The 27856-nt window shown below is 39.2% G+C and overlaps 1 protein-coding gene across 1 annotated transcript; it reads left to right on the plus strand.

The window, feature by feature from the left end:
• The first annotated feature begins 22722 nt into the window (after positions 1-22722).
• On the plus strand, positions 22723-23770 carry LOC133014627 (cholecystokinin-like). The gene is made up of 3 exons (XM_061081890.1): positions 22723-22800; positions 22917-23106; positions 23631-23770. The coding sequence occupies exons 1-3, from the start codon at positions 22723-22725 to the stop codon at positions 23768-23770; spliced, it is 408 nt and encodes a 135-aa protein (XP_060937873.1).
• Positions 23771-27856: the final 4086 nt, after the last annotated feature.

The raw sequence follows: 27856 nt of genomic DNA on the forward strand, positions 1-27856 counted from the left end.
CAGTGCATCTATGTGCAGCACAGGGACAATTTGGGGTCTAGGATCATGCCCAAGGACATGTCGACATATGAAATGAGGGAGACTGGGATCGAGCCGCCGACCCTCTGGTTGGTGGACGACCCGCTCTAACGCGTGAGCTCAAAGTTCCTTGTCTGGACCTGATAGAGACAAGCAGTCCATCTTCTAATTGGCCAACTCCACTAGTTTCTGTGCTTCAAGAGGCTGTGATTATCCCCCATCTCGCTGCTGAGACCTGCACTCACACTCATCGCATGCAAAAGGACTTAGGAACCATTAATAGCCTCACATTGTATTCATCATCATGGCCGTGTCAAAAAGGGGCTTAGTGTTTTCCACATGAGACCAGAGATAAAACAGGATCAATTATTTGAATCAAAGGTAGCTGCAATAAACAAGGCACTGTGGAAATAAGCCATGACAGCAATTAAAGTGCAGCATTAAAGCTGCTAACCATATCTATACTGGTTATCCCTCTCAGGAGCAGGAGCCAATGAGCCAGAGCTGGCATTGGGTGAGAGGCAGGGTACACCGTGAACAGGTTGCCAGCAAATCAAAGAGTCAACACACACACACACACACACACTCTCATTCACACTTACTGTCAATTAGGTCAACAATTAACTGCAATCAATACAATATAATTGAAATGTATTTTCCATATTTATTTCATGAAAAAGTAAAACGCTGGCTCTCATATCCTGCGAAAAATAATAATTCTAGGCTATTTATTAAGTCAACATAATAAATCTACCACTGTTAATCACCATAGACTTTGTACGTTAGAGTAAAGTGAGTGTTGTTTTCTATTATTGACATAATACCTGGATAACATTCAAGAAATCCTGACTTGAACAATTAATAATAATAATGTGATGTTTTTATTGTGAAACTAGCAGCACATGCAGATTTCATATCCACCATCTATATTTTGTGTATTTATTACTGACGCTTGGTGGTTCTCTTATCGGCCCTCCTCTCTGGCAGTTTGAACATCTGAGGGACTTGTGTACTTTATCTACATTAGGGCCACATCTTCCACAGTATGTGTGTGTTTTATGGCTCCTATCTCCTGTGGCTGTATTCTAATGTCTTTATTACAGCTTTTATTGGTCAACAGCGGAGGGAAGGAGAGTGAATGACAGTCGGAGAGAAGAAGAGAGGGGGAAAAGCAAAGAGAGGAGAGAAAGAGAGATTAAAGACTGCGGGCGTGTGTCACTGTACTGCCTTATTGTCTGTAATATGTCACTATTTAGACCCGTCTACTTTCATATGAGGTGAGCACCCCTCCACTTTGTCTTTACGTTGTGTACACAGTGATACATATGTACACATGCTTTGTGTGTATGTATGTATATATATACACACACACACACACACACACACACACACACACACACACACACACACACACACACACACACACACACACACAGGAACAGCTGTAAATACATAAATGACATATCATCCTGTACAGTAGCTATAAGGCATATATATATATATATACAATACTCCCTCTGCATTAAGCTTTGATTTGGTCTCCACCACCTTCGGGCTGTCAGCTACATTTTTCACTGTTGTCTTGTTGCAAACTGTGTCAAACGGTTGTCTGCTGCATGGCAGCAGGTAAGTTTTAGAGTTTATTTTTAATAATTTATTTGTGCCGTTTGAATTCAATTACTTCCTAAAACTTCTAAGGGGAAGTATGTTGAACTACTTCTGGTTAAATACGGCTGACAACAAAATAAAGAAGCCATAATGTCAATAAATTTGGGGACAAGAACCACTGCAGCAAATTAGCCCAAACAAATATTGGGTTTGTGCAAATTCAATCAAACAAAAGTGACATTGAGTCGGGCTTTAACACTACGAAAAGAGAGAACCTCCTGGCGAGTATTCCTGGAATTATGGGTGCAACAATCCCTACTGGCAGGCGATGTAACTGCAAAACAAAAAAGTTTACTAAGCAAATTATAGAAACAAATATTCTTATAGTACACAGTCAATTAATCATGGCTCTTTATTAAAATGTAAAATCCACCCTTTTTAATCGTATTTAATTTTAAATCTTTTAATGTTGGGTATTTTTTGTGTCATCGATTGCCATGAAGGATTGGTGACCGGCAATGGGGTGTAAGGTGTCTTCTGCACTTCACCATATCTTAGATGTCTTTAATAATGTCCCTAAGCAAAGCAGCAAAGGTAGAGAATAAGTCTACAACCAGGGGGCAAACCTCAGGCAACCCAGCAGTCCTGAGGAGGAGAGAACACAGCAGCCACTAGCTCGTGGTGCTAACATTGATACCACCCCTCATACAGATGGTTCAATGGGGCTAACGCCAGAAAAATCTCTGCAAGACTTTCTAGCCTTAAGGAAGAAGCTTTCCATCCAAAGAAGTTTTCATTACCAGCTAGGCAGTTTGAAAACAAAACTTTACCCAAACGTTTTAGTCAGGTGGTTTTCAGGGTGGACATTCACTGCTATTCACAGGAACCAGTGCAGAAAGGATGAAGGAGAGGAACTTTGTGCAAGGACATGAAGTCATTATATAGCCTTCCTCTCTGCACCCCCAACTGTAAATGTGTGTGTGTGTGTGTGTGTGTGTGTGTGTGTGTGTGTGTGTGTGTGTGTGTGTGTGTGTGTGTGTGTGTGTGCGTGTGCGTGCGCCAGACAATAGCTTTGAAGCCTCATACAGTAAGTCTAATTGTTAAGAGCTGCAGGAAGAGTTTTGGCCTCATGATTTCAGATTACAGATGCTCGACCAACACGTTCAGTGCAAAGCCTCCCATTGAATACACACACAACCAACTCTGAGATGTGTAAAAATCAGAGTATGTTTTAAATGCCATCAAACCATTGATGATGAATAGTTTAGTAGTAAAAGTTTGGACATGATTTTTGCAATGTTAAGATATTAATACTGTGTGGAAAATAACAGACTATCTTTACAAACAAACAATTTATGCAATATCTTTTTCCCTCTCATGTCTGTCTAATGTTTTGTGCTGCAGAGAATCAAATGCAGAGGCAGAGCCAAAGCATGACATCATCTGCAACGCATGTTAGAAATTTATGACGACAACGCCAGCATCCCCGCCCCCAACGTCAGTCATAAATTAACATACACACAACACTGCAACACATGCTCAAACACTTCAAACTACTACTACTTCACAGTGAGTGTGACTCAGACATACAGAGGCATGCTGCTGCTAGTTTTATTGTTCAGTGCGTCCACTTGACTTTGGGTTCATGCCACTTGGTGGTATTCATCGACACGACTGTGAAAGATCATGAGTGGCCTCTCTTTCTCTCCATCTGTCTTTGTAACACAGGGTGGGCCACAACTAGAGCATCATCAGAGGAAGGAGAATAAAGGTCTTAATTCAGATGGTTTGCAGCAAACATCACATTCACACTGACAAGAGGGAACAGTTAGAGCAGTGGCTAGTTAGAATAAAGCAAAGATGTACAAACCAAATGCATAAATTCTATTATTTTAGTAGGAAATAGTTCAAAAAAACAATTTAAGATTGCTTCGCCCATGCAGTATATGGCATTATAAATTATACTTATAATTCAATATTTACCCAGTAATTACATTGATACATGTGATCTTGAATGAATGTGTGCTGGTTCTCATGCTGTGTGCTGTGGTGGAGACAGACGTCTGACAGATATTCAACTGACACTTGTGTATGGATTCTTTGGAGTCTGATTAATCCCTCAGCTCCGTTGTATTGACGTTCAAAGAGACTGATGTGGACATGATTAAAACATCTTCAACAGCTCATGAGGTCAAAACAGAGAAATATGTCCAAAACAAACGTGTGTGCTTTTGATCCTACATTGGATGATTGGAATATTCCCCCCCTTACACTCACCAGGTATGTATTAATGTGTATTAATGGTGTCATACATGGTGTCATACATGGTGTCAAAAAAGTCCGGAAAAAAATCTGTCAACCCATGTTCATCTTATGCCTTTGTTGGATTTACAGCATGTTACATAAGTAGATACATGCAGTTGCGTATTGATTTTTGTGTGTGCGCTTATCATTAATGAAAAGGTCAACAGTGTTAAATGTGATTTATGATCTCACCTGTGCCACTAATGACTCTTACCCATCATGCCCCCATATTCTCACAGGAAACCATTATGGTAATAGTCACAGGAAGCAGCAGGTAGTGTGTGTTAGTTGGTGTGTGTGCTCTGCACGACTGTGTGTTCCCATTGCTGAGCGGGTCTGTTCTTGTCAGCTGGGATTATAGATGGAGCTCATTATTCACATGTACATGCAAAGGGCAAAGATACAAATATCTTGGTTTGTGAATAATAGTGACTAATTAGTGTGTGTGTCTGTGTGAAGGTTGATAAGAGGCTCCTGGGTATATTTACTGACCAACATAAGATATATTGATTATCATTTGGTGATTCCTAGTCTGGACTCTTTTATCCTAAAAGTCCTTCAATTCATTCTTCCACAGCTGCTGATGAGAACAACTTCTGCTTTTGATGGTTTGATCAAGTGTTGGATTTTAAGTCCCTGGGCTGGGAAATTGATCTGGGAGGCCCAAGCCTCACCAATTTGCAGTTGGAGAAAAAGCAACATAATCAAACAAATCAAACACTACTATTTTGCGGGGGACAGCGATTGTTGCTCAGTCAATTGAATATATTAAATCAAGCAAAATGACATTGTTTCATGAAAATCCCACTTACATTCTGTCTACTTTTGAGAGTCTTTCCTGATGGTTATTTTTATTTAAAAAAAATTAATCAGCTAAAATAATTTAGCAGCTCTTTACCATTCTTCTTATTGTGACAAGGAGGTCACGTGTTTTTCTGTGACAAACGTTGAAAGCCTGATGTGACAACCTTACCTTGTTTCATGTCAATTTGTTAGGAAATGTGGTCAGAGCATCTTACATGTAAATGTATATGTTATTAAAGCATCAAAACGGTTTAAGGGGTTGACATTTACCTAATGTAACAAAAAATAAGGGGAAAGTAACAAGCTTTTTCAAATATTCTGGTTCTGTCACATGCAGCAAATATGCAAGCAACCATTTGGAAACGTTAATGGGACAAAAATTTAACAACAAAGTTACGTGACTTTGGTGAATCATGATCGTGACAGTGACAGTGCATGATGATCGTGGTGGCAGTTGATCGTGGATTATAATTACAACTAGGTTGCTTAGATATACACTCCTTCTATCCTTACAATTGTCAATGCTGCCCCCTTCACATCTGTCAGACTTTAAACATTGATACATCTCTCTCTAAATTGGGATTTGTTAATATGGGCTTTACATATAAAATGTGATTGATTGACATGACCACAACTAGATGTTCAGTATACCTCACTTACGGACTTCATCAGTTAATGTCAGGGGAAAAGCATTACGTAGACCTTTCCAGATAATTTAAAAGGTGTTGTGACTAATGGGTTTCTTATGAGGATTTTAATGATGGGTTATTTTTCCTCCAAGTTATTTAAATGCTTCCTTTTTAAATATGTAAATGTGAAGTAATTGAATATTTCTCCATAGTTTTCAAAGTGAAAGTTTCAGTTAAAGCAGTTTTTTTCTTGCTATGGGGATTCTTCTCATCTTCTGCCTCATTATGTAAAGCCTTACTCTTCTATCTTCTTTTCTTTTGTTGTTTTTAATTCTCATTGCATAGACGTGAAAGAAAAGATCCAGCTCAGTTAAGGTTGATTTAATACACTTAAATAAATAATCAACTGAGCGATCATAGCAAGAAAAAAACTATCCTGCTAATCGGCCTGTGTGTGTTTGGATGAAAATGTTTAGTTTAATTTCACTGAACTACAAATCAGCACAATAGCAAAGAGCAAACTCTTTTTTAATTTCCTATATATTCAACTTAGTTTCACTATACTGTCCCTGGGCAATACTCACTCCCCCTGCAGAGGATTGTATTTCTCTAAAAGCAGTAAATTCTACAGCGGTATTTAACTGCATATACAAGTGTGGTATTATATAAATACCATATATGTGACCACAGTGAGTGTGATAGGGAAAAATAGCTCAAGATGGTAGTGTAGCGTAACTGAACGTGGAGAGGGAGACACATTAATGTATCTGAGTGCCTGCACCCCCCTGCAGAGACCAGAAGTCTATTTTTGAATAATCCTGTGATGAACTGACTCAGGCAATTTGACTTCTGCGCTTGATTTGACAGCTGATGTAGATATTCTGTAATTTTCTGATCATGCCATATTATTTCATCTCTCAGTGATGTCTGAGAGATGGCTGGACTCCAAATGATTTCTCTGAGAATAAAACCACACTCAGACAATTAGTTGGTAATGGTGAATCATGATATTGTCAAAGGAAATGGCAGAATAGCTGAATAACAAATATTTGCAATTTCCTGCTCAACAGTAAGTGGATTTATTAAACACAGACATTCAAAATGGAAAACCATTTAAAAAGCTGCAACTAATGTCTTTGTCTCGGTTGCCTCTTTATAACAAAACCAATATTGTTAGTGCATGCTTTGCTGAAGATGTACATATAAGGCCCTTTTCCATTGGTCATTAAACCCACTAACATCTGGCTTCTGTCTGCAGTGAGAATGAATGAGAATGATACAATCCACATTGACTCCCTGGTCGAGTGACTTGGTGAACATGCTAATATTGCAAAACAGTGTTTGTGTGAGCATCTCAGTTTTTGTGCATTTGTATCATTGAACATGAGACATCGAAAAAAAAAAGAAGCAATCTTGCCTTCTGCCAATGGGAAAATAAATAAGGAGTCAGTCACCTTTTACCTGCGTTTAAAAACACCTGCATATACCTGCTAATTTATATGAAAAAAAGTTATAAGAGTCAACTGTATGACAGGTGGGAGGTTTTCTAAAACTTATTTTGTTTTAAATAATTTTGTTAAATGGACTTTGATGTTGATGGCATGATTTCAGGGAACTCAGTTTCAGGTGAGGTCATTACATCAAACCAGTTTTTACAGAAAGTTCTTGTTTCAGCCTCACTGTGTGTGGGAGACTACATGTCTTGTTGCAATGTGGACAAACTGAATGTCCTGACAAAAGGCGATTCCTTATTTTAGTTCTAAACACCATCAAATGTACCGTTCCTGTTTCCTGTAGCGCTGTATTTGCCACAAAATGAATCCACAAAATGAATCCTAAAGAAAGCAATTTCCTGATTTGACGTCTTCGAGCACCATGACTATGAGATTTGTGGGTTAGAGCTAATTTCTCAATTTCCCAATCTCAAAAGTTGTTGAGACAAGCCTTTGGAAGATGGAGCAAAAAGTTAACTTTGGAACCTGGTTGTTAACCTCCCAATGGTAGATATTTTTGCACTTTCATTTATGTCCATGTTTTGTTTTGTCTGTATAGTGTTCTTGCCTTATTGATTTGCTGCACAATATACACTATATGCCTGCAGGCTACTTAGAAACTCTACTTAAGTACTTTATTATTTTTTTCCAAACTTAGCCAATCTTGTTATATTCAGTATCTTATAACAGTGACTGTACTGAGGCTGCTCTCCTCCTCGGGTTCTCAGCCAGCCTCTGCCGTCCACTGTTTGTCTCTTCTAAACAATTCGGCTAATTGGTCAGGAGTTATGAATGAAACAACAGTTTGACCTAAAATAACAGACGGGCAATTATTGATCCTCAAGGGTAATTCACAGACTATTCTACGGTCACAAAACTGAAAGACTGATGAGGTCGACAGTGTGTGTGTCTTTGTACCACTGTTGGTGTGTCAGAGTGTTTCTTGTTCTTAATGAAAGAAAAGGGACTGCAGACTGGATTAGATTCATTTGAACCTCTCTTCCTCTTACTCTGGCTTTATTTCGAACCTACCCTGTCGTCCATTCTCACCAATCACAACCCGAGGCTGGGTGCTTCAAATCCTCTGGATTACGACTCCACTAATTAAAAACCTTGAGCAACAAACGTCAATTAGGTGTGATTGAGATAGCCTTTAGTTGACAGTGAGAGTAAGGGTTAAATGAAGTTTAACAGCTGAATTTTCTATGCCCAACATGTCTTTAGATCAAAGCCACTCAGTCGTGACAAAAATATGTAAATCTCTTTTGTTCCAGTGACCAAAAGCCAGGCGCTGTCAATTTGAGACCAGAACAGATAATATTTCTCTGTTCTTCCTTTTAAATCTTTTTTCTTCTAATGAACATGTTGTTTCAGGCACATAAAAAGTCCACCACTCACTAAATCAATCCAACAAAGAATCTGTTGTCCTCCGACTAAACATTTCCACTTCTGCAGTCTTAAGTGACTTTTAATTAATCATTATGAAATACACTGAATTATCTTTGATTGCAATTGATTAAAATAGAGAAAGAAAAGGCTGGTTATTTTTTAACAATGTTATTTCTCGTCATTTTAATTTAGTTTTTTAGACTGTGATGTCTCAAAAGCATAAAGTTGATGTGCAGTCACTATAGTCTTGGGCAGCAGCTACTGATTCTCTCATTAGAATATTTTCTCCAAAAAACATATAGCGTCACTTTATACTGAAAATCATCACCAGCAAATCATCACCAGCAAACGTCCTAAAGCTGATGTCTTCAGATGCTTATGTTGTCAAATCAGTATTTCAGCAGATCTCAAAAAAAATGATTTAAGATTAAGAAGTTTCATTAACAGAGAGGATCACTCAGGACAGACTTGTTTTCTTTTCAGATTTTATCAGTTTAAAATTGCTTTAGTTTGACAAGAAAAAACTTCCAACTGTCACTGCTGAAGCCATTTTAATACAGATTCAGAACAAAGACATTCCACAAGCTGCTCTCAGGGACTGTATTTAAATGATTCTATATTCTCCTTCAGGGTGTAGAGCTCATTGTGGATTTACCATGTAAGACACTGCATTCATGGTGATTCTGAACAGGAGAAGGACTGTGACCAGCTAAGACCAAGCATGGATACCTAAAGACTCTCAGACTAACTATATGTTCAGTCTGAATGTTTGGGGTATATTCACATTTCAGGCATATATTTATTCATTTTTTAACACATTACTATTATACATTTTACTTGTTGAGTATAAAATTATAACGTTCCATGCAAAGACAACTCAGTGGATGAACCAACATGCAGGTGAAATAACAGGGAGACAAACCCCAAACAATAAATAAATCAGCATGTAGGTTAAAAGTTTAAAGTAAAATACATAATATTCTTTAGTAGATCTACACTTGAGGCTGTGTTCACAAAGTCACATAGACAAACAGGAAGTGAACCACCGGTGGTATAAATACAAGTTTGTCCGATTGGATAATTGAAAACAGGGGAACAGACAAGCTGCTGAACAATAGCAGGAAGCAGAACTAACTGAAATACATGAGGAGAAGACTTGACAAAATAAAATAGGGGGGCCAATAGCAGAAAGTCACAAAAGGACCACAGGATCATTACAATAATTTAAATGTAGTAAGGAAAAGGACATTGTTGCTATTTTATAAAAACTGTTTATTCATTGGATTCACAGAAATGTGCTTCATCGTGATATGTGGCTGGATATGAAATTGTCCTTATTGGGATATTAAAAAACCTCATACACATGAAGTTTAAATCATGTCATTATTTCATTAAACTTCAACTCTTCAAAGTTCAGAGACTTCAGCGTCTTCATTAAATGACTTGAGTGAACTGACAGAAGTTCCTCGATTCAACTCATCATTTCAAGCCAAAAGACGTGAAGTTTAAACGACTCATGTTTCTAAGTTCCGAAAGAATGTCTAAAATGTCTCAAACGTTAAATTAACCTGCATAATTAGGTTAAGTTAATGAAGAAAGATGAGTTGATTCATTACAGCAGAGGGAACATTGACGATTGAATGAATAAGACAATAATTAAAAAGTTGAAAATAGTAAAACATTTAAAACCTGCCTTCCTCAAAAAGGATGTGTCTTGTTATTTTCTCATTAAAATAAATATAATGTGCAGGTATAGGTTTTTTTTTAACCTAGCTGTAACTTCAGATACAAACATGAAAGAAAGTGAATATATGTAGTTAATGTTAACGTTTAATAATAAGAGATACTGCTTCTCTTTATTGAAACGTGCTAACACCCATTTGTATGTATAAATATAATCTTATTGTGACATCACAGATGCCGACAGCAAAATTGGAGGCTAAATGCTGAAAGAAAAAACATGACCCCATGAAATATCAGGCAGATCATGTGAGAGTGGGATCATTGAGAGGAATATTCGTGCTGTTGCTTATCCAGCTGCTCTCTATCAAATTACATAGAGAACAAAGTAACAATAGGTTGTTGATCCAGTGATTCACACGCGACGGCTGTCTGCATTATGACGACCGATCACCAAACCCACACTAATGACAGCACTGTTTGATTTCTGTCTGTGTGGGTATAAAATAAATAAGTGTCCACAGGATGTACGTGCATGAGGATATCTCAGGCTCATGGTTATGCAAAGGTCATGTGTGTGTGTGTGACTGTGCACTTCTCTAAATGTAAGGCACCTCAAGCACAGTTAATATGAGTGTGCTGCATAATCTGTGTATGTGTGTTTGATGCATGTGTGTGAAGCTGAGATCATTATGGTGCAGCTCTGTGAGGTGAACATATGCAGTGGAACAGCCAACATGTTGCTCATTCCAATAGTAAGTCATCTACCCCTGTGTGTGCATGTGTGACTGAACCACACAGTAAAAAGTATTTGTAGTAGTCACTTCTATGTTTCCCTATGTCATTAAACAAGGTGCATTCAATGAAAAGCATTAACATGGTATTACACATGAATCCTGATAGGAACATATGTCTGAATATTAAAAAGAAGAAACAAAGAGAGGGCTAAATGTTAATCTTATTTCTGTTAAAGTTAACATAAAATGTTTTCTTTCATTTGATAGTCTGCAGACTGTGGGTGTTAAAAACATCTGTACTAGTTTCACTGCCTTACAGGCAGACAGCAGAGATATGCAGGCTGTGGAAAGCAGAATAATTCCAACCTCATTATGGAAATTCAATCACTACATGATGAATTTCTAGCAACTGCAGAATCATTTTGTATTTGTCCTGTGTGGCCCATATAAAATTGATGCTCATTCAGTACATGACACCCATGCTCAGCTATGTCGTGCTACTGTTTCACTGCCTTCTCCCTCAGTCAGCCTAGCCACCTCTTGTAAAGTGATTTACAGTTCCAGTTTATTAGCTGGGTGGCATGGTGGTTAGTGCTGTCGCAAGTAGGGGCTTGGTTAAAATTCTTTCAGTAGAGTTCTTCCTGTGTGGAGTTGGTCTGCATGGATTTTATCTGGCTTCCTCTCACAGGCCAAATTCAACGATGCCAATTATATATTAGTTTTATGTGACACGGAATCCAATGTGCACTTTAATTTATTTTTATTTTATAGTTAAAATTTAACAAAATCTTCGGGGGGAATCATTCTTTATAAGGGTGTGTCCACCAATTATTCTGTTCCCTTTCTATTGTTGTACCACATTAACATGACAGTTCAGTTATTCAAGTTATTCAAGATTAGCTTCTCTGCTATTGTGTTTTTGAGTTTACCCGTGAGTTGAATGCTATAGTATCATACTTTATTGTAGCTCACATATGTATAGAAATTGAATGCAGGATTTGTATAGGGATCTCCTCAATGACATTCATGGTCAGAACTTTCCAGCAAATAAATCACAATACAAACATTGTCCGACTCCAACGGTTAATTGGATAACAGGATTATTTGGAGAATCTAGATTGACCGTAGGTAATGACTTGGCTCCATATGTTGAACCTGCGATATGCTGACGACCTGTCCAGGATGTACCTCACCTCTCGCCCAACCTCTTTGAGAATAAGTGAGGATGGATGTAGATTATTAGATCCATCTACTGTAGGTACATCTAAAAAACTGACAGCTGGATGTATATGAGTTGAGGGTTTCTCATAAACTGAAATTGAAAAGACTCACAAAAGCCAAACTCACACTCTCGTTGAAAGTAAATGATGCAAAGCACTGATGCAAATGTCCCTAGTGATTGTCTTGTGGAAACCTTGTTCCACTACACGACTCGAGTCCCCTGACATGACATCAGCCTATGAGTCTAACAAAGTGCAGCTATAACCTTGGAGCAATGCCTCACATGGTGATGTGTCTCACTCTCCCTCCCTTCGGCCGGTCTTTAAGGTGGCAACCTTTTATTTCCCCAATTCAGTCCATCTTATGAACGGTTTATGTTTTTTATCACCTCTTTATTGGTGCCTTACTGCCGGGAGGATTGCACATACAACACACACACACACACACACACACACACACACACACACACACACACACACACACACACACACACACACACACACACACACACACACACACACACACACATGCACATAGAGTTCCAGGACTATATCTAAGACAGTGACACCTCACACACCCTGCGGGAGGTGAGCAATATAGCTAGTCCCTGCTGGTTAATCACAGGATGGAGTGAATTCTGCTGAATCCCTATCTCCAACCTCTTTCAGTGGTTGTTGGGATTTGTATTGATTTCACACCCATGGAGAGCAATAAAGACAGATAGAGAGCTGTGAATAACTGTGTGTGTGTGTGTGTGTGTGTGTGTGTGTGTTTGTGTGTGTGTGTGTGTGTGTGTGTGTGTGTGTGTGTGTGTGTGTGTGTGTGCCTGTGCGTGCGCGCGTGCGTGCATGTGTGTGTGTGTGTGTGTGTGTGTGTGTGTGAGTCAGTCCTGGCTGTTATTTCATTATCCATGTGATGATGGATCACATACTGACCATCTTACAGAAATCTACTTTATAGTGTATTGCTACCAGGCTCCCTGTAGTAATCATTTCATCATAGAAAAATTTACTTCAGTTTAGTAAATTTATTTGCACGATTCCTGAAAAAAAAATCTATCATACTTAACACGAATAAAAAAAGAAAGATTGTGTTGATGAGATTAGAAAGACCCAAAAGGTTTTAATGATACTTTACCCTCCCCCAAAAAAGGAAATTAAAACACATAGTTAGTTACAGTTGACTTAATTTTCTTTTACGTTGAAATTTACATGTATACGCAAGTTTTTTAAACAAGAGTAAACCTTTCAGAAAAGGTGATTGGTTTCTTTCTAATTGCCTGGAGAGGAGTTTGCCTCTCTGCCTATTGCAGCCAGAGTTATTCAAACTCTGTGTCTATTCCACAGTTATTTGACCAGGAAATGAATGATGATTGTATCCATTGTCATTGCAGACAAAAGCCAGATGTCAGTGGATGTTAATTGTTTTTTTGAACAGTTTAAAAGTTAAATTTATCAACATATGCAGACTGGTGAGTGATGCTTTTCTGCACATTCCCTGCCAGCATCAGTGCCGTGCTGACAACCCAAACCAGTATGTGCAGTATGTTTCCGCTGAACCTGCCAGTACATTTTATTTGCATTTTAAGCGAAAACTCTCGACATCATACATGATTTTTCTCATCTATTCTGTTACCTCCACGATTGAGTCTTGCTACCTGTCTTGTTTGCCAAAATGTATAACTGAGAAGTTGCATTTGTGTGTGTGTGTGTGTGTGTGTGTGTGTGTGTGTGTGAGTGGGTGTTTATGTGTGTGTGTTTGTGTGCAGCCTCACACATCTTCATTCAACCAGCTGGTGACAGACTGCCTCTGGCTGGCAATAAAACTGTCTACACTAACTGTCAAAAAGAGAGGAAAGGAAACCCTGTAAATACAACAGGCTGCTGAGTATAGAAACTCACATAAAAAGTTCAAATCAGAACATGAAGGCTGACACTGATTTTGTCTCAACACAGGCATTGATAATTATTACATTACTGAGATCTGTTTGAGAGAAACTGCCTTACTGTTAACGATAAGCTGGATTGACTGCACCCAGATGAGACACCAGAGATGGGATGTGAACCCAGAGCTGTGAAATGGATGCTTTTAACTTTGTTGTCCCTGAATCAGGCAACTTCACGTCAAGATCACTGTTTCTCATTAACTCTACTCTCCATTAATGCAAATTTGATTCATGGAGCAACACTTTTCCAGACACATAATAAGGAATGCAGAATTACAATGTACAATTTCTAAGCCTGAATATTGGGGTTAAACTTCCATGGATCATAGAGTCTCAGATCTAACGTTTTTTTTAAGATCCATGAATTATTCCTGAGGAAAATAGTGAAAATGTAGAAAAATTTAAAAAATTAAAAGGTTAACAATTTTAAGGGAATTGATCCTTTAAATACTTTTTGTATACAATCATAAAAACTTACTAACAAACCAACACTTGAATGGCATTCAGTCTTGTGACACAGTATTATCAAGGTCCAAGCTAAATACAAGAAGACTGCTTATTATTCAATATGTCTACTATGTCAGATACTCCATCATCATACTCACCATTATTGACAATAATTCCTCAACTCATGTACCTTACATTATGCTACAAACTGTTTATTCTAACCAATATACTAAATACTCTTATTTGTCTGTTCTCTATTACACTAACATTGATGAGTTCAGCTACACAAGGCATCTATTGCACTTCTGTCCATCCAGAGAGAGGGATCCATCACACGTGTCTCTCTCTGAGGTTTCTACGTTCTTTTTCAACTGTTAGTTTTTTTGTTCGTTTTTAATTACTCCTGTTGAGGGTTAAGAACAGAGGATGACACACCTTGTTAAGCCCTATGAGACAAATTGTGTTCTGTGAATATGGGCAATACAAACAAAATTTGATTGAGTGATTAATTGAACGTCCCAGACTAAAACAATCTGCCTCACTTTATTTACTGCTATAAATTACTTGGTGACTGTTTTCAGAAGTGATATATATGCTTTTTAAAAGATATGCTTTTTAAACAATCTGATTCATGTTTTTACCATCCTCCTCCTTTTGCCGCTGCCTCCTTGTCCTTGTCTCTGCCCCCGCCCGTCCCTTTATCTCTGACAATACAGAGTGAGAATGCTGATTAGAGCAGGAAACCACTGAAGAGGTTTCTGACTCTCACAACACAACAATGCAATCAACTCAAGTGCGGTGACTCACTGGTGGGAAGGGTGGAGAGAGGGAGAAAGGACATGAATGCATACCTTGAAAATCTGTGTGTGTGCATGTGCGGCTCCTCTGATGACAGCAGTGCTGTCACTGTGAGCCATAGACACTTGTGTGATGCCTTGTTGGCATATTTTCTGACTAAAAGTGACTAGCTGTAAATTCCAGTTGAGGTAACTACATCTCCAACACCAGTATTTGTCAGTTTACTGATGAATTTCACAGTTTGGAAAATAATTATTTGAAATTGTAGTTGTTTTTCAGAAGGAATCCTGGAAAGGCTAGCAAGAGCAGGCTTAACTTAACCACAAAAATACAACCCATACATCCCAGCCCCTCCCATCGATGCTCTTTTTAAAGCCACGCACATATGAACGTGCAGTAACTGAGAGCGGCTGATGTAGGAGAAAAATCAGGATTCGTAAAGGAGCCACAATTTACACAGAGGGGCCAATTTATGTCCAACATCCATGCACAATTCCCATTGAAGTCATTCCTTCTTTACTGTTAGCTTGATAACTTCATTGATTATATTTTCAAAACTGACGTACAGAGGTTTCCCACAAATAAGACAAAGTTGTTTCAGAAACAACTTACCAACCTAACCTTGTGTATAAGTTTCCCTAGGTTCATAGTTTCATGTTTATTTTTGAAATGATGCTCCTTGTTTGTCTGTAGCTTAACTTCCTGTCTTTGTCCTGTTTCCCGCCCTTGTGATCGTCTGTACCTGTTCCTCATTTGTTTCACCTGTGGTCAATCATCCCTGCTGCCTCCTTGTGTATACAAGTCTTTACTTTGTCCTGTTTCCTCGTCAACTTGTCCCTCTGATTTCTCTTGTCCTGATCACTGGTGGTCTTCTGCTATCCCCTGGTCCCTGTTTGACCTCAGGTTTCTCCTCTGTAAGCCAGAGGTAGTGGGAGCCAGGGAGTAGCCCACCTAATATTGGTAGAGTAACAAACGCCACACTCCAAATTCTATAAACAACAATTCATTCATAACACTGTGAATACTTTCATTGACAGATTTCTTGCACAAGGCACCATGGAAGCAAGTTGGACCACTGTCACTGCACATCAGGGAGGAGCAGCTGTCATTCATCTGATATTATTCATGAGGTTCAGTGCATCCCACTGGCCAAACAGGTGATTTGAAAATGGGAAGTTAGACAGGTGCTGATGACAGCGTGTAGGACAAAGCCCCATCAGTGGTTCCACAGCTGCCAATGACAGTGTTAGGAAACAGGCTAATGTTAACCTCATTATCATGGTGGAGTGGAGCTAAAAACACATGCAGGACAGACCCAGAGAGTCCTCACAGAGTCACAAACACACACACACACACACACAGGAAAAGTGAGGCATTATTAGAACTGACATGATGAGGGAAGTGACATACATCATTACTTATTGTCCTCTGGTTTCATTATGTGGCATTTTTCACTACAAATATCACAGAAGGCCAGAAGCCTGTTGTCTGTCACTCTTGAGAATGTCGTAATAGTGCAACACAGAGATGAAAAACATTAGAGAAGATTGTCGCTGTCAGGTGGTGACAGTAGTTTCAATCAATACAGATTTACCATGTTTTCAAGGGCCCGATCCATCCCTCATTGTAACAGCATGTATCTAAACTCATATCATAGAATCATTAATAACAAGGTGTTTTTAGTATCGAAGTATCAAATTGTCAGGTATACACTTTTCCGAATGGTTATATAGGGCATGAGCAAGGTAGCTGGAGCGTTTGCATGTGAGCTAACATTAGCACCATGCCTCCAGTGGCATTCTAAGCTTTTCTGTGACTGAAACATCAAACTGAACTATTATAGATGCACTTAAGTTGCAGAATATAAGGAAATTCATTGTAAGGTCTTTAACGCTTCTTGAACTGATTGGGACACGCCCCCTATCTTGGCACATTGTATTTTGATTGGTGATGGAGGTCAACTACGAAGGTCAACCCCAGTAGTCTTCACAAATTCTGCTTGCTCATTGTGGGAACTGTTACATTTTAAGGTATTGACCTTCAATGTAAAGTGCACTGAGATAATGTATATTATAATTTGGCGCTATATAAATACAATTGAATTTAATTTAATTGAACAAGGCGTATAGGCCTGTTTCTCCTGCTAGAAAATAACACAACTTATGGTGGATACTTTTGCAACTACAGGGTTTGTGAAAAATATTGGTATCTTAATAAAGTAACACTTCATCAGCGTAGATGTCACTTGGTCAGAGTAAAGGAAGATGGATCATAACATAAATCAAAGAATTAAATCAACAGAAATGTAGAGTGATATTCTCATATTGCCTCGAACACAGCAGCACAACATCTGAACATTCACTTAATTCTAATACAGAGAAGCAGAGCAAAGTTACAGAGGTTTTAGGGGAGATATGGGCATCACCTCTAAATGGCCATTTTGGAACAATCTGTGCCATTGGAGATTTCTAACCTCACAACTTATTTATTTTCACTTATATGCCACACGTATTCAATGAATCCTAATATAACTGTTTATCAAAGACACTGCTGTTGAAGTTTTGTGAATAGAACTCTGCGTACAGCAGTATAGCAGCTGAGCTCGCAGTCACTCAGTATAGAATTAGATACTCTGGGCGATATCTCAGCAATCCCTTGTCTAAACCTGGAAAGTATTTGAAGGCCATCTATAAACAATGATGAAGGAGACCTAGGTATTATAACTTTAATACTTTGAGTCTCAATGCCAGCGAAAGGTCTGCTCAACAGGTAAAGTCTCAGGTCTTGAACTATACAAAGTAGGAGATTGAAAAGTACTTTTCTGTCGCGTCCTGTGACCTCGTCAGATGCTGAACATCAGAATAATTTTTATAGATTCACACAAATCCTGCAAGCAAATCAGCATTCAAACAGAAATGAAAGGAATAAAAGCTTCATTCTGTGAGGAAAAGGTACAGTAGCACAGTTGTATGTCTGCACTCTGTATGACTGCTGTATATCACCAGCTCATTCAGGCAGAGATCATGGGAACACATGAGTTGATCAAATATATTTGTCCTCAAACAGAATCATAGTTTGCAGCCATCTTAAATGACATAAAATAATGAGTTGATGTTGAGTAATTGCTGCTGTAGCTTCAGCAGTGAGATAAAAGCCAGTCCTGACGTTTCTGAACCTTTTAAAAACCACTTCATGTCGTTACGCCCGTATGCGGCTCGTACCTTTTTAATGTATGAATGCCATCCAGCCTTTGTCCACAAAACACACTCATGCTGTTACTTTCACTCTTTGACAAAACCTGTACTTTTTGAGTTCCACAGATGTTTACTGTGCACAAAGAGAAGAAAAAAAACTAATATCATTCAAGACTTTCTTTTATTCAACGTTGGCCTTGCTGCTTGTGGTGCATTCCAACATTTTCACTTCAGGGCCTATAAGGATACTTTTCAACAAACTGCTCCTTAATGGGATTATTAAACTGTTGTACCTCTCCATTTACTGTGTAAAAGCAATATTAAGGGTTAGGGTTAGGGTTAGGGTTAGAGTTAGGGTAACTGTATTTGCTCACTCATCATGACCAGGGGCTTTGCAACAGGGTAGAGAAAGAGAGAAATTGCCCGTGGCCCTAAGCTGAATGTGGGCCCCTGTGAAGGGTGATCACAATAGTCCACAGCAACATACATTTTTAAGAACCCCATTAAATTCTACAATCGGCTACATACAGGAGATCGCTACAACAACATGGTCGGAAAACCTCTAAGGATACTCAATAACTTTCTGCCAAAAGCTTTGTAATTCTAGGGGTTTGGTTAAAGGCTAGAAGGGTAACTTTGTGTGTATGATGAGCCTGGGATGTGATGGGGGTTTCTTTATCATAATGGTGATAATAAAATAATTGTTTTAAGATTGGAATGATGTGCTATCATGCGGACAAAAGTCCCTTGAAACTTCACTGACCATTAAAAAGCAAAAAAAGTAAGATCAAGAATTTTCACAGGACGAAGCTTGAACACATTAAGTACTGATAGATACACGTACATTCCTGGATTTCTTTCTTTCTTTCTATCTGTCTGTCTATTATTTCCAGACATCGCTATTGGTATGTGGAACACAGATCTCAAAAACCCTTCACCTTATCTACTTAACACGCTGCATGTGTACTGTTAAAGGCTGAAGAAAGTGCAGAGACACATTTGGTGGGAATTGGACGTGTGATATGAAACCTTTTGAATAAGCAGTCAACCAGGACTATAGCAGCTTGGACTCACCGGCGGACAGCAAAGTTCAGGACAACAGCAAAAAACAACCGACCTTCCACGTAAGGGTTCTGCAAACTGAGCCGAGCTGAACAGGTGAACAGCTCTTCTCTTTACTTGCTGCTGGTACATTACTGCAAGTCTGTCTTACAGCTTCAGAAAGAAAGCTGCATCCAGCCTCGCCTCAGGCCAAACAAACAGGCAGGTTTAGAACAGATTGATGTATGTTAATCACCTAATCACAGCACCCTCTGTTTGATTCATTACTTTGGTGATTAAACTGACAACAGGAACCGTTCTACTTGTACTGTATTAGTTGTATTAGAAGGGAAACAATCATAGATGTGATGAGTCCCAGCAGCCGCCCATCCTGTCAGAACTGCATCAGGGATCATTTGAGAAGCAACAGGGTATCTCCTCATCAAACTGTCACACCGAAGCAACGTCCCTGGTTCAGAAGTAATACCACCCTCCCTGAGATGAACTGCATGCTGCCTCTAGTTGACTTAGAAGAAAGACTAATCTACATATATGATTTTACAATAATCATACATAACGCAAGGGGGGTTACAACCTGACTTGTCCCCATTCCCCATTGCACACTCTCTGTCTGTGTGTGTGTGTGTGGGTGCGTGTGTGTGTGTGTGTGTGTGTGTGTATGTGTGTGTGTGTGTGTGTGTGTGTGTGTGTGTGTGTGTGCGTGTGTGTGGTCACTTAACACAGCCTTTGACTCAAATGCACAGAAATACATTCGACTCAATGATTAAGAGCTTTTTCAGCTCCACTTCACAGGAAACCACAGAATCCAACCAACTGAAATGGTGTGTGTGTGTGTGTGTGTGTGTGTTTGTGTGTGTGTGTGTGTGTGTGTGTGTGTGTGTTTGTTTGTGTGTGTGTTTGTGTGTGTGTGTGTGTTTGTGTGTGTGTGTTTGTGTGTGTGAGTGTATGTGTGTGTGTGTGTGTTTGTGTGTGTGTTTGTTTGTGTGTGTGTTTTTGTGTGTGTGTGTGTGTGTGTGTGTGTGTTTGTTTGTGTGTGTGTTTGTGTGTGTGTGTGTTTGTGTGTGTGTGTTTGTGTGTGTGAGTGTATGTGTGTGTGTGTGTGTGTGTTTGTGTGTGTGTGTGTGTGTGTGCGCGCGCGTGCGTGTGTGTTCCTATCTATTTTTTTGATACAGGTGAGTTTAAGGGCCACACAATTAAAGCTTCCACCTCTGTCCAAACCCTTGTTCACCTTTTAATAAACAAATTGATGTGTGTGTGTGTGTGTGTGTGTGATTGTGTGTGTGTGCATGTGTTCACGTGTGCGTCTGCTGCATGTGTGCATGTTTGCATCCACTGTTGCGTCAATGGCATCAGTTTCTGTGCTAGCAGCTGGCCCCTCCCCTCTGTCCTGACTCCTCCTCCTTCCTGCGTGTCAGTATAAAGTATGGTTTCTTTCTCTCTCCCTCAGTCACGGCCTCAACACTGGACGAGCAAAGCTCAGCATCCTCAGCCTCTCTTGGTCCACACCAACAACCGCAGGTAAGAACTGAACTGAACTGATGCTGCATTGTGTCGTTAGGAAACCTAAGTGTTTGTCTGTTTCAGTCGCTTATATTACAAATTGAGTACAATGTATTTTTGTGTCTTTTCCCCCCCCCAAACTTGTATGTGTCTCTCTGAAGTTGAGTGAAGGGATAATACATGTGGGATTTTTTTTCCAAAGTAAATTTAATTCAAAACAGGCCTATCATTGTGTTGTATATATTTCCATCACTATTTGTAGCTCAGGAAGTTGCAGCTTATACAACTAGAAAGTAAAATACAGATAAGAAAGACTAAAACTAAAGATCTTTTTTTTTAGTTAGTGTGAGGAGGAGGAGGAGGAGGAGGAGGAGGAGGAGGAGGAGGAGGAGGAGGAGGAGGAGGAGGAGGAGGAGGAGAGGGCTCTCACAGACATTACAATACCACACCATTACCAGCTCATTGAATAATGAATGAGAGACAATAACCAGCTGCTAACAGGAATTATATTAACATCGACAGAATGACTGTTTATGGCACCACTGTCCATTTCAACAAGCAGTATTCAAATGGACCGTCTGTGCTAACTCAACACAGATATAAGTCCGACATACTTGTTTTAAAATACAGTTTTATTCCAAGATGCTTCACTCTGTGTCTGTCGTATTCTGACGTATGTCATGTTCATCATCATCATCATCATCTTCATCATGTTCAGCACACTGAGCAAACTCTGATTTAGAGGAAGAACATTATCCAGGAGACTGAGGGTTGAACATGTTTTCGTTTGAAACACACATGTTTATCAGTTTCAATTCTGGGTATTCTCAATTTATGTTTTCAAATTCACTTCATTGAATAAGTGGAAGTCCTCACTTTGAAGGTTTTCCAGATAAAATCTAGATTTCACAGCACTTCTCAGAGTTGAGATCATCATGACACGATCCAGTGATGGATTAAGTGCAGCAAAAGGACCATCACGTCACTCTGTGAAGAAATAGAGACAAACAAGTAAAAAAAAAAAGAGAGAGCGAGAGACTGAACCATGGCAAATGAGATTCATGCTGTACCAGAAAGAGAGACAGAGAAACCAGGGTTTTGACTAATTGGAGTGACCGCTGTTGATTAACTGCGTTCTGATACAGAGCGTAAATCATTACAACTAATGCTACAGCTAATATGCTGTACCAGGCTCAAAGAGAGCATTAATACAGCATTAACACATCAGGCACAATGTTCAGTCTGATAAATGTCATATTGTGTCATCTTGTTTTGCATTTGGCACATCTACCATTTAATGTGGAGATGCTCTTTCATAGAAAAGCTCCCAGTAATGTGGAATCTCCAACCAGACTGTTTTAGTGTTTATTGAAGCCAATTAAGAAAAATGAACCAATAATTAAAGTCATTATTTTTTATTCTCTCAGTGAAATCGTTAATTTCACCTCCCCCGTGTTAAAAAAAACTGCACATGGAGCAAAATGAAGATTTAGAAATAATTGGTGTGTTTCCTTTGGGATTCTACAATTGCTGACAGGGTGAATTCATCTCAACTTCACACCCCGCACCCCCTGTGTGTGTGTGTGTGTGTGTACAGCTCAGGGAAATAGTGAGTTAGTGTGTGAGCGAGACAAAATCATGTTACCCTGAGGTTCCAGCTGAACCATCAGAGGTTCATCACTTCCTCCACCACTGTGTTTCATCAACGTGAAATTATTTATTTCTACTTCCTGCAATACTCTCATTACCTCCTATTTTCCCTCCATCCACAACATCCCTTTAACGAGGGAGAGACGAAAGGAAAAGAGTAAAGAGCAGGAGATCTAACAGGAAAATGAGTCCATGAGTGGTTTTATTTACATTGTTTGGTGTTGTCTCCTCTTCTTCCCAGTCATGAATGTAGGTATCTGTGTGTGTGTCCTCCTGGCTGCTCTGTCCAGCGGTTCCCTGAGTCTGCCCTCACAGTCCATCGTAAGACACAAACTTAGGAAATATATTCATCTACACTGGATGTTCATCATGTAGATGGCTCTAAAATAATATTGATTACCAATCTTGTTTTTTTGTCTTTTTTTTATGTTCATTAGCCCCAGAGAGCTGAGGGTGAGGCTCTCCTGTCAGACAACCTGCCCTCCCCTTCACCCAACCACACGCGCCAAGTCCGCTCAGCTCCAGCGCCCCCCTCAGGGCAGCTCGCCGACTACAACCAACCCCAGGAGGACACAGACCCTAGAAACGGCCTGAGCCAGCTACTGGCCAGACTCCTCTCCAGGAAAGGTGAGCAGTGTGATGTCGATTGTCTCAGAGACGGATCGACGGAGTAACTGGAGCGAAGTCTGTCCCTTCAGTCGTCTCATTACACACAGATCACTCGACCCATCTCCGTTTGCCCACGGTCGTGTTGTTTCGCCATCCTTCTATAATCTGTTGTCTGTCATGCTGTGCCTGAGTCCCACCATCTGGCATTTCCCTCCTCCCTCAAGCTTCCTCTCTCCTCCCTTCATTTTCCCATACTTCATCCTCATTCCCTGCCTCCCCACTGCTCCCACTATCCTTCCCTCCTTCCCTCACCTCCCTGTTTCCTGACCTCATCCTCCGCTCCCTCTGTCACTGTGTATCTGTGTTTCTTTCTCCAGTCGACACTGTGTGACTGCCCGCTGAGCTCACTCGTCTAACAGGACACATAAAGACGGGAATAGAAACAGAACAAGTCAGCAGGGATAAAACATAATGATACAGTGTGTATATTGCACTCATGTATTGGTCAAGCAGAATGACATCTTCCCATTTCCTTCCTCCAGGCTCTCCCCACCAGGCCAGATCCTCCCTCACCAGCAGAGCCAGTGGTCTGTCCCCGGCCCACAGGATAAAGGACAGAGATTATCTCGGCTGGATGGACTTTGGGAGACGAAGTGCAGAGGAATACGAATACTCCTCCTAAAGGCATGGCTCGCTTCTACCAACGAATCTGATTTAAAAAAAAACAACAACCCTGAACCGCCAATAAAAGTTTGCAGAAATAATGAGCCCTTTTCACACTGCACTGACTGTAACCCAGGGCTAAGGTAACTGGATCTGAGTGTGAAGATCCTGTATAATGATGTGGCTTAATATCACTAGACATTGACCTTTAGCACTAAAAAAAGGTTTTAAAAAAACAGCATTCATAACATTTCGAGGAATAATATACTTGCAATAGACCCCTAATATTTGGATGGTATCAGAACTGATTATCAATCACGAAATTTGCTTTAAAATTGAATTTCAGCCTCATTTCAGGGAGATTGTCCCGATGTATCTGAGGCCTTTCATGGACTTAAATGACCAACTAAATTGTCTTTGGAAAAATTTGGCAAAAGTTCAGATTTATGTCTGTATCTTTGATTGCAGCTCAGTTCCCTTCAATTTTACACCAGTGCACAGTTTGAAAGATATAACTTGGCTGGTGCATCTGAAGAAAACAGAGTGCTGTGATATTAAAAATCAGCAGGTTCAAGTATCAGTGGGGAGTCAGTAACAGTTTCCATGGACTGGAAATCAAACAGCACCTGGAACCTGCCGGCTGAAGGTGACCCTGGGCTGAAAATGTGCAGTGTGAAAAGCACAGAATGTTTTGAAAAGCACAACGTGTCTATGTGATGCGCTTGGGAGTCTCCCTAACATTGCATAATGGACTTCCGTGGCTCACACATTGAAAATCAGAACTACCAGTACTGTAGATATGAGTTGAGGAGTGTATTTCTTTCTTTTTGAGGATCATCACATATATATGTATGTATGTATATGTATGCGCTCTTACAGGTTCAGTTTGTATGTTTCTACAAACTTTCAGATTCAGCACTATTCAAAATAAAGCTCCACTCTCTGACGACAGCAAGAAAAGCTTTTGTTTTGGGATGATGAATTCATAAAGTCTGCAGGGCACAGCTGGAGGGCTGATCCCAAGCATTTATATTTCTTTCTCTGCCTGTGTTCAAGGAGCTGAGACGTCTTGGCTGCACGTCAGTCTGCTGTACGAGTTTTCTTCCACATAAGCACTTGGTCTAACTCACCACCACCAGGATTCCACAGAGGCCAGGATATTCTCATTAACGTCAATTGTTACTGCACATCAGGATTTTTTAGGATTAGCGTAATAAATAATGATCCTGTTTCCTGAATAAGATGTCCAGGTTTAGGCCTGCCATAAGTCTCTGAAAGACATCTTAAATTACCCCAAGTTGAAAAAGAAGAACGTCAGCCATCTGTGTTGGATCTCATTGGTGAGGTTTTGTGTGCAATCAGCTCATTGTGATGCTCCCCAGTTAATGGCAGTTTATAACAGAGTCCCCTGGGACATGAAACTAAACTGCAGCACACACAAATTGAAGGAAAACACACCTTAACATCTCAGAGTGGACGATAGCTATGATAACAGATATTAACATATGATTTTAGGTCTACAGGCAAATGACGTCAAATGCTTATGAGGAGCAAACAAACTGAATTGTTGAAGTTTAAGTGAAGAGTTCTCTGCCGCATCATGAATATGAATGCAATCAGTTTGTAAGGGAAATGTTAATAAATTAAGCCTTTAGTTTGGAAATATAAATTGTTGTCACCAGAATATAGATGATCATGTCTCAGATGTAAATTGGCCCACTGATGTGCCTACGCGCGCGTGCCTACGTGTGTGTGTGTGTGCATGTGGATAGAAGGAAGTTTTAACATTTGGTTTTCCATGTTGGTTTTATTTAAAAACCTAAGACAAATCTAGAAAAATCTATTATTATTGCTATTAATTGTTTTGGCTACTATGCCAATTTATTTTTCTTATTACAAAGTATTTGTTTTTCGCTCTTTTGTTATATTTAATATTTTCATTATTAATTCTGCCCTTTTGGGCCTTCTTTTTGGGAATATAAAAATACCCATCATACAAACTACATCTCCAAAACCTCCTGAGAGTTTTTCTACCTAGCTCAACTGCTCTTCTACATCTACCTTTAACACGCATGCACAGGGGAAAATTACCGGCAGTTTTTAGCCCCAAGCCGGTTTCAAAGTTCCCCTCATCACCTTTATATTATTTTAGACATATTTTTCTTATTTTAGATATTTTTCACCATATTCAAGAGTAAGCTGGAAATGTGTTAAAATATAAAAATGAATTCCCCAGACCCATAACACAATCTTCAACCAAGTGTAGTTCTAATCTGTCCTGTTAATATGTGTTATCTTGGTTACGAACAAACATACAAACCAACCAACCAACAAATGGACAGAACTTTAGTGAAGGTAAAAAAAATCCTAGATCTGCCCCCCAACATATACTAACACATACTCCATCTAAACATATATTAACACCTTCTCTGTAGAAAAATATACTAACACATATTCCATATAAAGATATACTAACACATACTCCATATAAAAATATACTAACACATACTCCATCTAAACATATTCTCACCCACACTCTCACTACACATGACATATAACTCATAGTGCTATATTTTTGTTTCTATGTTCTCTTAATCAAAAGTTGTGGCAAAGGGTTACAACTTCAAAAACATTTCTACATACTGAGTGTTAATAACGTCAGACAATTATCATATATTTTCTTAAAAGACTGTGGGCCAGTGACGCTTATATCAAAGCTACATGATGTGTCATCCACATCTTACAAGACACAAGGTTTTTTTATCATAAATTCATAAAAGAATTTGTTCCACATTGGTTCATTTCAAAGCTGAACTATACATTTATCTCTCATCCTAGGGGTTGTTATCTGAGTTGTGTAACTGCTGCTTCATGTGTAGCTGATCTCAAAGAATCTAAAGCTTGGGCAGTGTTCCACAACTCAAACAAATTAGTTTTTCCTATAGTTTGAAGAAACATCCATATTACTGCCTGCCATATCTCATGTTCCTCTGTCTTGTTTGTATTCATTTAGCTCTTTTCTCGCCTTGTTGAGAACTCAAAGCTCTTTATGGCACAGTTTTACCATTCAGCCATAAACTCACACATTCAGTGGATCGACAGCACTTTCTCTATCACACATCACTTTCGGCACAGGAGCAATTCAGGCTTCAGTATATTGATCGATAGCAGTTTGCTAATCTTCACAACACAATGGAGGTGTCATTGACCTTGCAATTCCTTGCTTTTCTCTCTCAACAAACCCAACCAGATCAAGTTTTTAAAATCTACGTTGCTTCACGATCATATGGGAACTCTATTTTCCGTTAAGTGTATATGAATATTGATTGTAAATGTAAAAAACATGGTCTTAAAAACCAGAGCAATCAAACACAGTGAGACTCTGATGCCTGTGCATCATCTATAAGTTAATCAAATGTTTTAAGTTGTTTAAATCAGAACAGTGTCATCACCATTGAACACAGTGATGAGTCATCACCCAAAGCAAAATTGATTTGGCTGGTGACTCACATATAGTCAGAGAAAAAGGTTATTTTAAACAACTGAAAAGGAGTTGTATGTATGATGATCTATCTGTAGCTGCAGCAGCCTCTACCAGCACGGATCAGCCTTACTTGTCATTTCCACTCTCCAAGTTGTATTACAGCACCACTCGCTTCAGTCCTTTCTCAAAGGCTCTTTAATACCCAGCTCAGTAAATGACTAAACACTCTGTTCCATCTAATGATCTTTTCTGCTATATTTATACTTTTACTGCAAAACCTATGTCTCTCACTTTTTCGTAATAAAAAAGAAAACTGATTTGATGGATAGATGAAAGGCGATTTATAAATTACTTTGAAGGGAAATTTGAAAAATGACAGAGAAGATTAACACAATCGCGCAAACTTTATTTGCAGCCTTTGATTGGCTCATGAGAAAGGAATCAAATATCTCTCTGTGGGTCCCATTCTGAGAGGTCAAAAATAAAGGTCTGGGTTAAAGCTCATTTTGAGGAGATAATGAGATGAATAGACTCATTATGGAGAAAACTAACTTTGTTATCTCCGGATAATGAAATGAGGAACTTGCGATCTAGAGATAATGGCTTTTGAAAATATTTGCA

Source organism: Limanda limanda, chromosome 11, assembly GCF_963576545.1.
Source record: "Limanda limanda chromosome 11, fLimLim1.1, whole genome shotgun sequence".
NCBI lineage: Eukaryota > Metazoa > Chordata > Actinopteri > Pleuronectiformes > Pleuronectidae > Limanda > Limanda limanda.

Bases quoted from the DNA above. Each gene is read 5' to 3' on its own strand.
- LOC133014627 (XM_061081890.1), top strand. From the start codon at position 22,723: ATGAATGTAGGTATCTGTGTGTGTGTCCTCCTGGCTGCTCTGTCCAGC. The intron at 22,801-22,916 runs GTAAGACACAAA...TATGTTCATTAG, and splicing joins GTCTGCCCTCACAGTCCATC to CCCCAGAGAGCTGAGGGTGA. The intron at 23,107-23,630 runs GTGAGCAGTGTG...TCCTTCCTCCAG, and splicing joins CAGACTCCTCTCCAGGAAAG to GCTCTCCCCACCAGGCCAGA.